This window comes from Lipotes vexillifer, unplaced genomic scaffold, assembly GCF_000442215.2.
Source record: "Lipotes vexillifer unplaced genomic scaffold, Lipotes_vexillifer_v1.1 scaffold619, whole genome shotgun sequence".
NCBI lineage: Eukaryota > Metazoa > Chordata > Mammalia > Artiodactyla > Lipotidae > Lipotes > Lipotes vexillifer.
In genome coordinates, this window is record NW_006777082.1 from 885,365 (window position 1) to 899,777 (window position 14,413).

A 14,413-nucleotide genomic window follows, 5' to 3' on the forward strand; every position below is an offset into this window, starting at 1 on the left:
GGGACGTGGGTTCGTGCCCCGGTCCGGGAGGATCCCACGTGCCGCGGAGCGGCTGGGCCCGTGAGCCATGGCCGCTGGGCCTGCGCGTCCTGAGCCTGTGCTCCGCAGTGGGAGAGGCCGCAACAGTGAGAGGCCCTCGTACTGCAAAAAAACAAAACAAACAAACAAACAAACAAAAATTGCCAGTTACGTGTTCCTGCTATTTTATAGTTCGAGTAGCTTCTGCTCCAGGTAAGCAGCTATCACGGTGACTCTCCAGGTTCACCTGTCTCTCCAGATTTAGGAGTGACTAACTGTCCTGCAACCACAGTTTTCTGATGTGTCCAATAAAAGTCACTGATTTTTAGTTTGTTAGAGTTTTCTTATTTTAAGGGTGGGAGTGACAACTTCCAAGCTCTTGCCATGTTGTAGCTGAAACCATATATCCCTGGATTTACTTTTTATACATGTAAAGAGTGATGTTTTGAAAAGACAGATTGAAGAAAATCTATTTATCAAATGTGTTTAGCTTTGGAAAAATACTATGTAGAGATATATTGGGAGAGATCAGATGAAATTTTAGGTTAGAAACATAATGGAAAGTAAAACTTGTACAGTAGGCTCCCTTAATCAGTGGAAATATTTTCTTATTCTTCAACCACCTTATTGGATGCCCACCTAAGGCAGAGAAGGTCATCTGAGGCCTTGCAAGGGGGTCTGATGAAAGTATTGCCTCCAACTGAGGTGTTTTCCCAATGCACTGGGTCACTAATGGGATTGTGAAGGGCTCACAGCTTCCTCTCCAATCAAAATTGAAGCTTTTTATCAATATCATAGTTCTCTAAACCAAGGAAGTAAAACTAGAGCATTCAGGACCTCTTAGCAAAATCAGCCTCCAAGGGTAGTTTCAAAATAACGTGCCATGTCTTACTACTTAGCTGTGGATGGTTACTTCACTTTCAAGAGTCTACCTTCTCTACTTACACTTGATTTACAGCAGCAGTTTTAAAATCGTGTGTTCTGCTGGAATTAGTGCTTCATATAGAAGTTAAACAGTGTTTGGTGCCACTTTTTTTTTCAGACCATTAGGAACATTTTCAAAACCCCGTGGCTCAAGGCAGCTTGAACAACTGTTCTCAGCATGCTGCAGTGTCACAAACACCCGTGGTCAGCTTTTAAATTGGTGCTGTCAGAAAGGTTGTTGGTTTTATTTGACTAATCCAAATTTACAAGACATATTAAAGGAATCCAACATGATATGTCTTAACGATATTTTATTTTTTTCTAAGATTTATTTATTTATTTATTTATTTATTTTTGGCTGCGTTGGGTCTTAGTTGTGGCACGCAGGATCTTCGTTGAGGCATGTGGGATCTTTCACTGTGGCGCGTGGGCTTCTCTCTAGTTGTGGCTTGTGGGCTTCAGAGCACATGGGCTCTCCAGTTTGCAGCATGCAGGCTCTCTAGTTGAGGCACGTGAGCTCAGTAGTTGTGGCACGTGGGCTTAGTTGGCACGTGGGCTTAGTTGACCTGTGGCATGTGGGATCTTAGTTCCCTGACCAGGGATCGAGCCTGTGTCCCATGCATTGGAAGGCAGATTCTCTGCCACTGGACCACCAGGGAAGTCCCTTAATGATATTTTAAAATGAGGGTATTTTATTGGGCACACTGAGCTAATGGACAGTTTATGAAGCCATCATTTACCTTCTCTCTTATTTTGGTGAATAATTTTAGGTTTGTAGACATATTTCTTTCATAAGGAGCTTTACTGTTCTTTTTTTTTTTTTGCGGTACGCGAGCCTCTCACTGTTGTGGCCTCTCCCGTTGCGGAGCACAGGCTCCGGACGCGCAGGCTCAGCGACCATGGCTCACGGGCCCAGCCGCTCCGCGGCATGTGGGATCCTCCCGGACCGGGGCACGGACCCGCGTCCTCTGCATCGGCAGGCGGACTCTCAGCCTCTGCACCACCAGGGAAGCCCTACTGTTCTTTATTCAACACTATTATCCAGAGTAAAAGCCTAAGTCTGCACAGTGGCCCAAAGTGCCTATTAGCTCTCTGATCTCACCTCCTTGTTCTCTTCCCCTCGTAACTTCCCTCTGTCTATGGCTTTCTTGCTGTTTCTTGAACACATTATGTGTGTTCTCATTGTAGAGCTTTTGTACTGGCTATTCCTTCTGCCTGAACTATTTTTTATTCCTAATAAATGCATGTGTAACTCTCGTGCCTCCTTCATCTCAATTAGACCTACCTTGACCACCTTGTTTAATTTCTAACTTGCCCTCCCCTTGTTTTCTTTATCCCTGTTAATCCAATCTTCTTTCTTTTCTCCTGAGTCACTTTCCATGCTAACATGCTAATAATTTACTCATTTATATTTTTAAATTATTTATTGTCTATTGTCTCCTGCTAGAATGTAAGTTTGAGGAAGGTGGCTTCTTTCCAGATTTTGTCCCATGATAGAACCAGAGCATCTAGAACCCTGTAGGTTCTACACTGTGGTTGAATGAAGGAATGATCAAGCCTTTATACTGTGCTAATTCTATGTCCCAGGCACTGTGCTAGGGAAAATGATGATGAATTAGACATAGGTCTTGCACTTGATAAACAGACCAGTGAAAGACATGACACTGGTAGTAAAAAGGAATATGGTTTGGAGAGCTTTGAGCAAAAAATGATGCATATCTAAACCAGAGCTATAGCAGTGGAAATGGTTTAAGGATAAAATTTGGAGAAATATTCATAGGAAAAGCTAAAGAAGTTTTGGCAATTGATTGGATGGTAGAGCATGAAGGAGAAACGTAAAAATAATTCAGATATTTCCAAATTTTGATTAGCAATGCAGGGAAATAAACACACTTAGGAAGTGAATATATAGACTCAATTATATATATGTTAAATATAAAATACTGGTGGTATGTTCAGGGGTTGATGTTAAATATGATATAAATGGAGAGCATGAGAGAAAGATCTGAGCTGCAGATGTAAATCTGAGGGTCATTACTATTTTGGATATTTTCAGAGAGGGGGCAAGTGAAAAGGATCTAGATGAGCAGAGAGGACACTGAGAACAGCAATCTGAAAGGAGAAGAAAGACCTATGAAGGAGAGAATGGCAAGATGAGCCTGGAAAGGTAAGAGAAAAATCAAAGAAGAAAAGTTTAGGCAAGGAGCAGGAAATAGTGACAAAGTTTGCAGAGACATGCACACACCATGGAGAGATTAAATAAGACAGTACATTATCTGAAATATATCAACTTAGAACTTATATATCCCAGTTTAAAAATAGATGTGTTTGAAAGACATGTGTGCCTATGATTTTGGGAGGAAAGAGTTTTAGTAACATATGATTGATTGCAGTTCAGAAAATTCAGTCATAAAAGCTCCATGTACTCTTTGCTATATTGAAATATCATGCAGTGCTTATTATTTAATTTGGAAAGATTCTAGAAAGGATATGTTTTCATGAGCTGTCAGTTGATGGATTTACAGTGTGAAGAGTGCATCTTTCTATTTGATAGAAAATGTATATTTATATGTGCTTTAAGTATATGCAAATGTGTATGTATAGGTCTTTTATCTATACATAGAGCAATGAGTGACATTGAGGGTCATTCAGTTATTGTGTTTAATACAGTGTGATACTAGTTTCCTGGAGGAATTTGCCAGCTTTAATAATGAGGCATATTGCTCTGGCATATTAGTATGAATGTGAAATATTGATTATCTTTATTTCCTTGGACATTTAAAAGCTTTTCATGAAGAAAGGTAGTATGCCTTTACTGAAAATTAGAATGTATATCTTTATGAGTGTCAGTGTTTATATGTTAAACTTCATTATGTGGAGGCTCCCTAAAAATACCTTATCCTTCTGGCATCTGGATTTTCACTTAATTTGTGGCTGTTTTCTCCATGTATATTACTGACTGAGAGGATAATAACAGGAAGAACACATATTTTTAATATTTCTTATTCTATCATTGGAGAGATTCTAATCCTGGCTTTGGCACTTGCTGCTTTAGATAATTCTATTTATGTATGCATCTGCGTTTTTTTTTTTTTTTTTTTTTTTTAAAAGGAAGGTTTGCCAACATTGTCTTTATGGTCTCTGTCCAGTTTTTTAAAATTTTATGCTTCTACGAGATGGTATGCAGAAAAGTCAAAGGCGTTAAGTGTTCCTTTTGTGCTTTGTTATGAACATTCCTCCAATAATTTGCTGGAACACACAGTGTCTGGAGATGAATGTTTGGAATAATTTGTTTTGTTTGCCTTGACCATTCTATTTCTGACCTAATGGGTTGTTTAACTATTAGGAGATGTTCCCATTAGAGGCTTTTACTTTGGCAAAGGGCTGGCTTTTGTTAATAGTCGCAGGGCTTTTTTACTAGATCTGAGACAATGTTAAGAGCTCAGGGCCTGAGAGGTAGATGGTTCTCAATGAGTGTTTGTGAAGGAATACACCGGTGGGTGGACCTATGGGGTGTGATGAGCACAGGAGCGAATAAATATGCCACCTGCATTGACCTCCGAAACCTATGAATTTCTTTATAATTTAACAATATAAAGTTTTTATATTTATTTACTATAATTAGTAATAAAATAATTACTATTTTATTTACTATAAATATATATATTTATAGTTTAAATAATATATTTATGTAATTAAATAATATTAACCATATTAATATTTTATTCAGTTTTACATTTTTGCACTTAAGTCTATGGAACTAGACTCTGAATGCATGTATGTATACATTAATTTCAGTGTTAATGTAATTGTGTGTTATTCTGTTTTTTTTTTTGGTTACAACCAACAAGTGTGTAAAAAATTCCCTAGAGTCTTGTGTTAGAGAATGCCAGTGCTCACACAGCTCCTTTCTAGCCACATAGCAATACTGCACTTCCCAGGCTCCTCCACAGTTAGGCAGGGCTCTGGGACCACATTCTGGTCAATGCAGTGTGAACAGAAGTGGTGTACGCCATTTCCTGGCTTATTCCCAGGAGTCTCCCCAATGCCCATCCCTTTTCCTTAACTCCTAGCTGGAAACACCTAAAATGTGGTATTGGCTTATCCATGACAAGGGATCAGATATCAGACACTTAAAGCCTGGAGAGCCCTGTTGTAGCAGGTGAAAATCTGGTAAGACTGTTGCCAGTGATAGTCTGGAAGGCAGATCTACTGAGCTTTCAGCTCAAGAGGAAAAAGTTGGAAAAATGTAGTGTGCATTCACTAAAATTAGCTGCCTTTGGCAAAGTATTGTAAGGAAGAGATGTAAGGAATAGAGACAATCCAGAAATTTAAGGCACCAGAAAGATAGAAATATCAACTGCTCTGAGGCCCCACAAAGTAAGAGATAAAAATTTTAAGAAGCTTTTTGTGACAAAGGGTCAGCAAAATTTTTCAGTTTAATAAACTTGAACAGATTTGTGGCAAAATTCAGATTAAGGGTGGTCTTCCGGCCAAGTCTACTGTCCCTATGTCATCATGTAAGTCACCCATTAGTTTAACAAAGGGGACACTAAGAAGGAAGCAAAGATGTAATGCACATCTGAGAGTTTTATCTTGGAAAGAAATTTGGTTGTGGTCATGGACACATGAAATTAAACGGAAGGAAAAAGATTGTAAGCCTACTAATAATTTGAGGGAATTTCACTGCCAAAGAAACTACCTTTAATATTGGATGTTCCAACTGCAAAACAACTGAGATTTTGTTACGTGTTGAATTGTGTCCCCTCCAAGATTCACATGTTGAAACTCTAGCCCCCAGTACCTCAACATGTGATTGTATTTGGAGATAGAGCCCTCCAAGAGGTGATTAGGTTAAGATGAGGCCATTTGGTGGGCCCTAGCCCAATCTGACCGAGACCTTATAATGATAAGAAATTGGGACACACAAAAAGACATAAGGATACACACATACATATGAAGACACAGTGGGCAGGCAGCCCACTGCAGGTCAAGGAGAGATGTCTGGAGCAGATCCTTCCCTCACATCTTTCAGAAGAAACCAAAATGCTGACACCTTGATCTGACACCTTGATCTCAAACTTCTAGCCTCCAGAACTGTGAGAAAATACATTTATTTAGCTACCAGTGGGTGATATCTTGTTATGATAGCTCTAGAAAATGAATACAGCTCCAAAATTATCTCCAGCAGGAAGTGGCTTGCAAAAGTGTCCCAGCCCCTAAGGAGAGCTTACTCCTCAGCACCCTTATCAGATGTGGACAAGAAGGATGATAAATGCAGAATAAACTTCTAGGGTGTGCAGACAAGACAACTTATAAAATATATTTAGAAAATGTATTTTTGTGAAACTAGTTTTTAATGAAGATATAGAAAATTTGTATTTTGCCTCCAGGTCAGAAAAACAGGTAGAAAAATAGGTTTACATACATTACCATATGATTACGAACAATACAGTAACAAAGAATTACGAAAGTGATTATAACATGAGCTACAATTTACCTTAGACTGAGACTGCTTCTAAAATGGATTATTGAAAGAAAAATCTAGAAAGGTGTTTCATTCTGTCTTTAATGTTCAGACCGCTAGTCAACATGCACTTTATCCATATGTACTTTACAAATCAAAACAAAAATACTTAATCACAGATAAAAATTGTCTTTATTCTCTAGATGGAAGAAATTAACATGCCCAGTTATGTCTTTAGGGAATTTCGACCTTTCAAATATACATTTCCAAATGCATCAACTTTGAAAAATAAGGATGTTTGCAGTCTTTATTATGAATACATTCTGAGGAGCATCAGGAAAACAAGCCAAATCTTGAAGTATTCAAAGAGGAAGGTGACTGCATTCAGAGCAGGAAGTTTAAGGAAAAAGCTAAGGACCCCGCATTTGGGAAGGAACCTTCTTGTCTAAAAGTCATTGCCAAGCATATGAAATTTTATTTGCAATTAGGGCAAAGATAGATATTCCTGGGCTCTTTAGAAAACCTCTTGTCATGATGACATGTGGCATTAGTCAGGCTGCGGCTTATGGAGACTTACTCTCAGTTCAATATCAAGAGTATATCAGTTTATGTAACGAAATTGTCACGCATAACTAAGCTTTTAAAAAACTCAAATACATGCTCCCTAACTGGGTCCTCTCAACAGTCATAAATGGGTAGACTATGAAAAGAACCCAGGCGGTATCATGCTGCATGGGCTTCAGTGTTGCTATGGCTGATTAAGCAGTTTGGGGACCACTCGATGTAAACATAGTTTGTCATCCAAGATAGATGATTCCAGCTAACTCACGGCTCCGTAAGCCGCTACTTTGCCTTCCTGCTTTATTTTTTTATTTTAAGCAAGTTAATGACAGTTTTAAACACTACAGAATTGTACTTATTTATTAATTTTTAATGTTTTCATTCTGTGTTCTTGGAGAACTTTAAAGTAGTTCACATACAATAAGAATGTTAACAATGATCAAAAGACCAAAATTCTCCTTGGAGAAAATTGTCAAAATTTTAAAGATCCATGACAACACTACATATTGATGGTAATAGGAAACTGATTGCCGAAAGATACTAGTAAAATTCAACTTCGGAAAGTCTTTGGACCCTACCCCTTCTGCAAAAGTAAGAAAGAATTGAAAAAAAAACTCAATCAAAATTTTATTATTTAGGGATGCCATATTCTTTAGAAATCAACTTTATAGCTAGGTAATTCCTTAAGGTACATATCATAAGAGGTTAACTTATTAAATATAATTCCATTCATTTAATCTTTATTTTATTTTGTTCAGTGCAGGCATGGGAATAAAAAGAGAAGAAATTTCACATTAACTAATTTCCTAAAAACAAGTTTCAAAGAACAATTGTATGCCAACAAACAACAGAAAAAACAGTAATGTTCTATTTTATGGTATTATTCTTTGTTATTCTCAGAATAGGAAAAATTCCAAACTAGAAGTTAATTGAAAGTAAGGGACTTGTTTTAGAATTTAATCACCTTAAGTATTTTCTACCAGATTCCTTAGTATTTTTTTTTTCCTGCTCCGAAATTACTCCATCCAAGGCCGATGCTACTTTCAGTTTCTCCTGGCTATTCAGATCATTTTTTTAGAATCAATTACTGTTTAACTCAATCTCTCACCAAATCCATGGCCCTGTCCCTCATATGTCTCCATTTCTTGTTAAGAGTGATGCCAGTAGAACACATCGAAAGACTGACAGTTCATAAAGATTTTATTGTAGGTATTATATTGGTTTATCACTGTGTATATGGTGATGGCCTAAGAGTCTCAGGTTCTTCTGCTGGAATAAAAAATATTTTCAGAAAAGTCACTTTCCGTCCAAAGGGTTAGTTTAAAAAATTAATATTAAGCCTGTTTATAGAGATTAGTTTTGCTAAAGAATTGAGCTCTTGAAATTAAATGAACTAACTTACACAGTCAATATGCATAATGAAAGCCAAAGGCTTTCCTTTTTTTCCTAGTAGTAAAAGATTTTGGGTCTGAGGGTGAAGGTTGCAATTTAACAGATTCTGCAGTTGTATTTTATTTGGTGTGTGGTTATAATTTTAGGGTTCACTGTCTCTGACCTTTTAAAGCTTCTATGTAAACTGATAATCATTTCTGATGGGAAAGTGCACTGAGGATCAACAGTGCCTTTGGGTTGAAGAGTTCGACATTGTTCTTTCCCATTTATTTGTGCTTATATAATAGTAATGTGATATTCTTTGGTGCTGGCATGTTTCTCTTTTGTTTTAATTATTACTGTATTATAGTGTTAACTGCTATGCATTTGTTGTGAACTTTAATTCAAGTTTTGATCAGGCTTATTTTTTTCGGTAGATTTGTTATGTTTCTATTTCCTATATGCCATACGAAGTTTAACACTGATGTGGGTTGTTTTTAAAATTTCCAACTATAATTACCAATGTTCATGACTCTGAGCTGCAATAAATAATGGTTTGGGGGATGCTTTTAAAACTGTTAGTATTAATCACAAATCTCTAAATTCTGCAAAGAAGATTCTCCATTATCTTTGATAAACTAATCTATGCTATACAAAACGTGTATTCTCATGACTGAGGTACTTTTAAAATCATATGTGGCTAAATAATTAAGTATAATTTTAACTAAAAATATGCAGTTGCCAGTAGTTTTCGCCATTAAATCTAAAAGGAATGGGAGATGTGTTCCCAGTTTCGATTTTTTAGTAGCTTTAATTCTACATTCTGGCTCTTTTTGGCCATCAACAGGCATGTCTGGGTCCTCTGGTTCTTTTTATCCTTTGCTTTCTCTTGTTGTCTGAGCTAATCCTGTTTTTCTTTTCCTTTCTTTTTTTTTCTTGAAGAAAATTTTGAGTAGGAACATGACCTAGGTTGAAGCTGAGCAGAAATTATTGTAACATAATTTCAACATTGATTGCTTTTAAAATAAAAAATATACATCTATGTTATAATAAAGGTGATCATTTTGGGGAAGAGCCAAAGGATATCCTTTCCACTACATCACACTATTAAATGCTAATAGCTCATTTAATTTATTATTCCTCATCTATTCACATAAAAACAGTTGCATTTCTTATACAAAAATAAACAACCAAGTATTTTATATTTTCTGAATTTTCTAGTAAATATTTTTAAAACATCATGGAGTGAAGAGTAACATTTTTGAGAAATAAACCTTTTCTGTGACAAGTGTCTAGATCATATGAATACAAATGCTAATCACTAGAAGCTAACTGGGGCAACTCTGTAAATAAGTTATTACTCTCTTTTAATGAATCATAACACATTACTTATCCCTTTAATAATTACAGAAAATGGAAATAAAATATCTTACTATGTAGCACACTAAGATACACAAAATATAAAGCATTAAAATTTTAAATTTGGCTCGAAATTTGGGAGAGGGGAATATAAAGGCCAATAAAATTGAAAATTGTAGAAGGGTTTTTCAGGCATATATGATGAATAAAAATTATATTGTCTATTAGAAAAAAAGGAATCTCTGTTTCCCACCTCTGTAAATTAGTTATAATAAAGAAGCTCCTAATGGCTTGTGTACATTTCCTTTGATACCTTATGGTAGAAGGGGACATTGATGAATGTGTCCACGGATGAGTGATCCTGAAATGTAACATCTCATGACCTGCAGGTGTGTCCAAACTGCCTTCCCCCTGCTTGGGGGTTGTAATTGCTATTTGCAGTTTGCCTGTGAATACATCTCTGCTAAAATTGAATCTTGCTTCTTCCACATACCCTGCCATGTGCCAGCTTGATCTCCTGGAGCAGCCATGGGTAGCTGTTCTTCGTCTTAATATTGTGATTTCAGGACATCTAGATAATATTCTTTAACTCAGTTTGCTTCTCCATCTTTCCATTGCTTATTTCAAATTTATTTAAAGTTATTGCATTTTCTTACATTGTCTCCCTTAATCACATGCCAGTTGAAGTGGAATCGGGTCCTGATTGCTTTGAAAGGTTATATAAATATGTTTCAGAAAACCATATTTTGTGATCAATTTCATTTTTTAATTTTAGGAGTATTTAGCTTAATGAATTTGCATGGGAATTCATGAAATAGTAAAAGACTTGAAGTCTCTTGCTTTGTAGACATTTAATTGGACACAAATTTGGAAGTGATTTCGGAAATCACTTATAGTTTCTGTAGCTCATATAATGTCAGTCTGGTCAACATCAAATGTTGGATATAGTTTCATATTACTAAAGATTTATTAGGGCTTCCCTGGTGGCACAGTGGTTAAGAGTGCGCCTGCCGATGCGGGAGACACGGGTTCGTGCCCCGGTCTGGGAAGATCCCACATGCCGCGGAGCGGCTGGGCCCGTGAGCCATGGCCGCTGAGTCTGCGCGTCCGGAGCCTGTGCTGCGCAACGGGAGAGGCCACAACAGTGAGAGGCCTGCGTACCGCAGAAAAAAAAAAAAATTATTAAAGTCATTGTATATGACTATATACAACTTTAAAAAGTAGGGTTAAGCTTATCCTTTATTATATAGGACAATATCACTTCTTCTTCCAACTATAATTTTATGCCTTACTAAGAAACTTTCTGGAGTCTCCCCTTTCTGAATAGTGTTCAGACATTAATGTTTATTTTTGCAGATATCTTTCTTGAGCTGTGTTTTCACAATTGCACATTTTAAAGTTATCTCAGAGATATTATCACTTTGTTAATGCGCTCAAAATAAATTTGCTGATTACATTCAATTTTCTAAAGTTAAGCAATAACAAGTTGATAGGGAATGTAAAATTACTTTATATGGAAAAACTTGACTTTTAAAAAACATATGGAATGATGTTTATTAATGTTGCGTTATTGATAATTGCTAGAAAAGATCTATTTTAGACATACATTTTACATAAGTTCATTTATTCTCCAGCTGCAGCCTTATTATTTTTCATCATGTATTATGTAAAATAATTATATAAAGTGAACATTTAAAATTTATTTTGAGAACTTGAAATTCAGCTCCACTAATTATGGACTGTTGGCTACTTGATGTTAGCCTTGAAAGCTGTAGGCACAAGTCAAAATTTGAAGGAAAGCTATAGCTTTGATAAGTTTAAGAAATAGACTAGGTGAAAACTGAAGAACTCTGCATGCTTGATTATAAATCTGAGCTACAGACTGGGAGGGGAAGAAGTGGTCTTTGCGTGTTGAGGAGTGAGGGAGTCATGGAGGTTTTTCCACAGTAATGAAATAACTGTAAAAGATTTATCTGTTCCAGACATATTTGTGGACTTATATTGTGCCGAATTATTGGGATATATTGGCGAATAAGAAAGGTATAGAATTTGCCCTCCAGAGCTTATAGTCAGTCTGCTAGAGGAGACAGACAAAAAGATAACAAATGTGGGCCTCCCTGGTGGCGCAGTGGTTGGGAGTCCGCCTGCCGGTGCAGGGGATCCGGGTTCGTGCCCCGGTCCAGGGGGATCCCGCGTGCCGCGGAGCGGCTGGGCCCGTGGGCCATGGGCGCTGAGCTTGTGCGTCCGGCAACGGGAGAGGCCGCGACAGTGAGGGGCCCACATATCGCAAAAAAAAAAAAGATAACAAATGCGCACATGGAATAATGGAAAAGCAAGTAACTGCCACAAAGAGATGACAGAGGAGGGGAAGGTCTGAGGGATCCATCTGAGGAAAATCCTCTCTGAAGAGATGGCTTTAGTTTCATGAAGCATGCGGGTTAAACATGCAAAGAGCAGAGGGAGAGAGAGCGGTGGTCCTGACTGAGGGACAAGAGTTGGTGTTAAAGAGCCAGTGGCAGAAGAAATGGCAGGTGGGCGGGGTAGACCAGGGCTGGAGCAGAGTGAGGGAAGAGGACAAAAATAAAGTCAGGCTGGCGGGGAGACAGGAGCCTAGACACATCGAGTGCCCATGTAAATCCAAAACAAAATAAATTCTTTTTAGAAACACAGGTAATTATTTATTCAGTTATTTTCTGAATCTGAAAACATTTTTAAGTTTCACCAGTTTATGTGACATAGTAAAATAAGAGGAGACTCTTTAAATCCCTTCAAATTCCAGCTTTCATAAGTGAAATAAGTCAGACAGAGAAAGATAGATACTGTATCATAACCAATTATATGTGGAATCTAAAAAGAACAACAAACTAGTGACTGTAACGTAAAAGAAACAGACTCACAGATATAGAGAACACACATTTATCTGTTCCAGTGGTTTACACAGTGAGGAAAAGGAAGGGGGGAGGGGCAATATAGGGGTAGGGGACTTAAGAGGTACAAAATATTATGTATTAAATAAGCTACAAGGATATATTGTACAAAACAGGGAATATAGCTGATACCTTATAATAACTGTAAGTGGAATATAACCTTTAAAAATTATGAATCACTATTATACACCTATAACACATAATATTGTACAACTATACTTCAATGAAAAATATTTTTTAAAAGTCAAGCTTTTTTTATGCTAAGACCTTCAAATGAAGAAAATGAGACCTTTCCCCACACCTACACCCTACAAGTTAAGCATACTCACCTGTCAGGGTCTATTTAAAAAATAATTTTTTTGATAAAAGATTGCTTTCTCCTAAGCATCAGCACGGGACATTTCCTCTATTTGTCACTTTCTTTCAAAGTCTTAAGTTTAAAAAAAAAAGTCGCTGACACTGAAAGCAGCAGTGATGTAAAGCGAAGACGTGTATGATGCACTCATGCATGTTTCTCCCAGATCTATGGGAACAAGATGAGGCAACATGCGAGATGAATTAAAAGGCTCGTCACCTAGTGGATTCTGGGTAGAGGACAGTCTTTAAGACCCAGCAGCATAGTATTTGTCTGGAGAGGAGTTGTTGCTTTTTGACAGATGAGAGAAATCCCCTTAGTGCTGGCTGTGGGAAGAGAGAAGTGAAGTCAGTCCCCTGGTGGTGAAGTCCAGTAAAACAGCGAAGCAGGAGGAAAATTTTTCTCTTCCTCTCTGGCTTCTCTCTCTCTCTCTCTCTCTCTTTTTTCTCCTCTGTAGGAGCCACCTCCTGTTCTCTCAACTCTTTTAGCATAACCTTCAAAGGAGAACGTTCCCTACAGACTTGATCTTTTTTCCCCACTGAGAGAATACCTCGTAGCTGCAAGACATTTTTTAAGTCTATGCAGGACTTCGGGGATTTGGTTATCCTGCCACGGAAATTGATCATTGCTGAAGCTGGGACTCACAGTGTGCTAAAATAGCTACCAGAGTAAGCCTGACTGAGGAAGGCTTTTATCATATACTCTTCTGTTCAGTTTGAACACATTTGCTTGAAATTTGCCGCATGATGCTGTCCAGGGAAGCAGCTTTTTTTCTTGGGATGCAGCAATTCGCTGGTTTCTAAGCTTATTGCAGAAGAAGAAATAATCTTAAATAGAGTGGATTTTCCCCCGCCCCCCTTCGCGCACCCCGCTTGATTCCACTGAGCTGTGTTGCACCGCGGTAAAGATCACCTGTCAGTAAATCTTTGAGGAAGTAAAACAAAGTGAATTATAATTATTATTTATTTATTTTTATTATTTTTAACCGGCGGAGGCGGCGTGATCACGGAGAATGAGACTGAGAGATGCTGCCAGGGCTTGGAGGAGGATAAAGCTGAGTTTAGGCTGGAAACTAAAAGACTGATTGTTTTTTGGTACAACTTGCCCTGTTCCTCTTCACTTCCTTTAGTTTCGCTTCATGGACAGATCAACAAACCTGGACATTGAGGAACTCAAGGTACGTGATGTTCGGGGCTGGCGTCGTTCCTTCCTTCCTGGCCCTCGCCTGCTCTCTTGCTCTCCTGTCTGTCTTTTTTCTCTGCCTCTTCCTTGCGCTGCTGGAATAGTTGGTGGCCCCGTGGGACGGCGAGTGGGCATTTGGGGTGAAGCGTACCCGGGCGCGGGCGCCCCTCCTAGGGCCGAGGACGGGCATGGAGGGGGGTTTTCTGGAGTTCGGCGTGCGCTCTCGGGCCAGGTCCCCCCCCCCCCCCC

The 14,413-nt window shown here is 38.1% G+C and overlaps 1 protein-coding gene across 1 annotated transcript in view; it reads left to right on the forward strand.

Moving 5' to 3' along the window:
- Nucleotides 1-14,017: 14,017 nt before the first annotated feature.
- Nucleotides 14,018-14,413, forward strand: part of SGCZ (sarcoglycan zeta) — a 921,190-nt gene continuing 920,794 nt past the window's right edge. Inside the window, exon 1 of the mRNA XM_007450764.1 lies at nt 14,018-14,159. Coding sequence (XP_007450826.1) covers nt 14,121-14,159 — 39 coding nt within the window. The 5' untranslated portion in view covers nt 14,018-14,120. The remainder of the gene's footprint in view (nt 14,160-14,413) is intronic.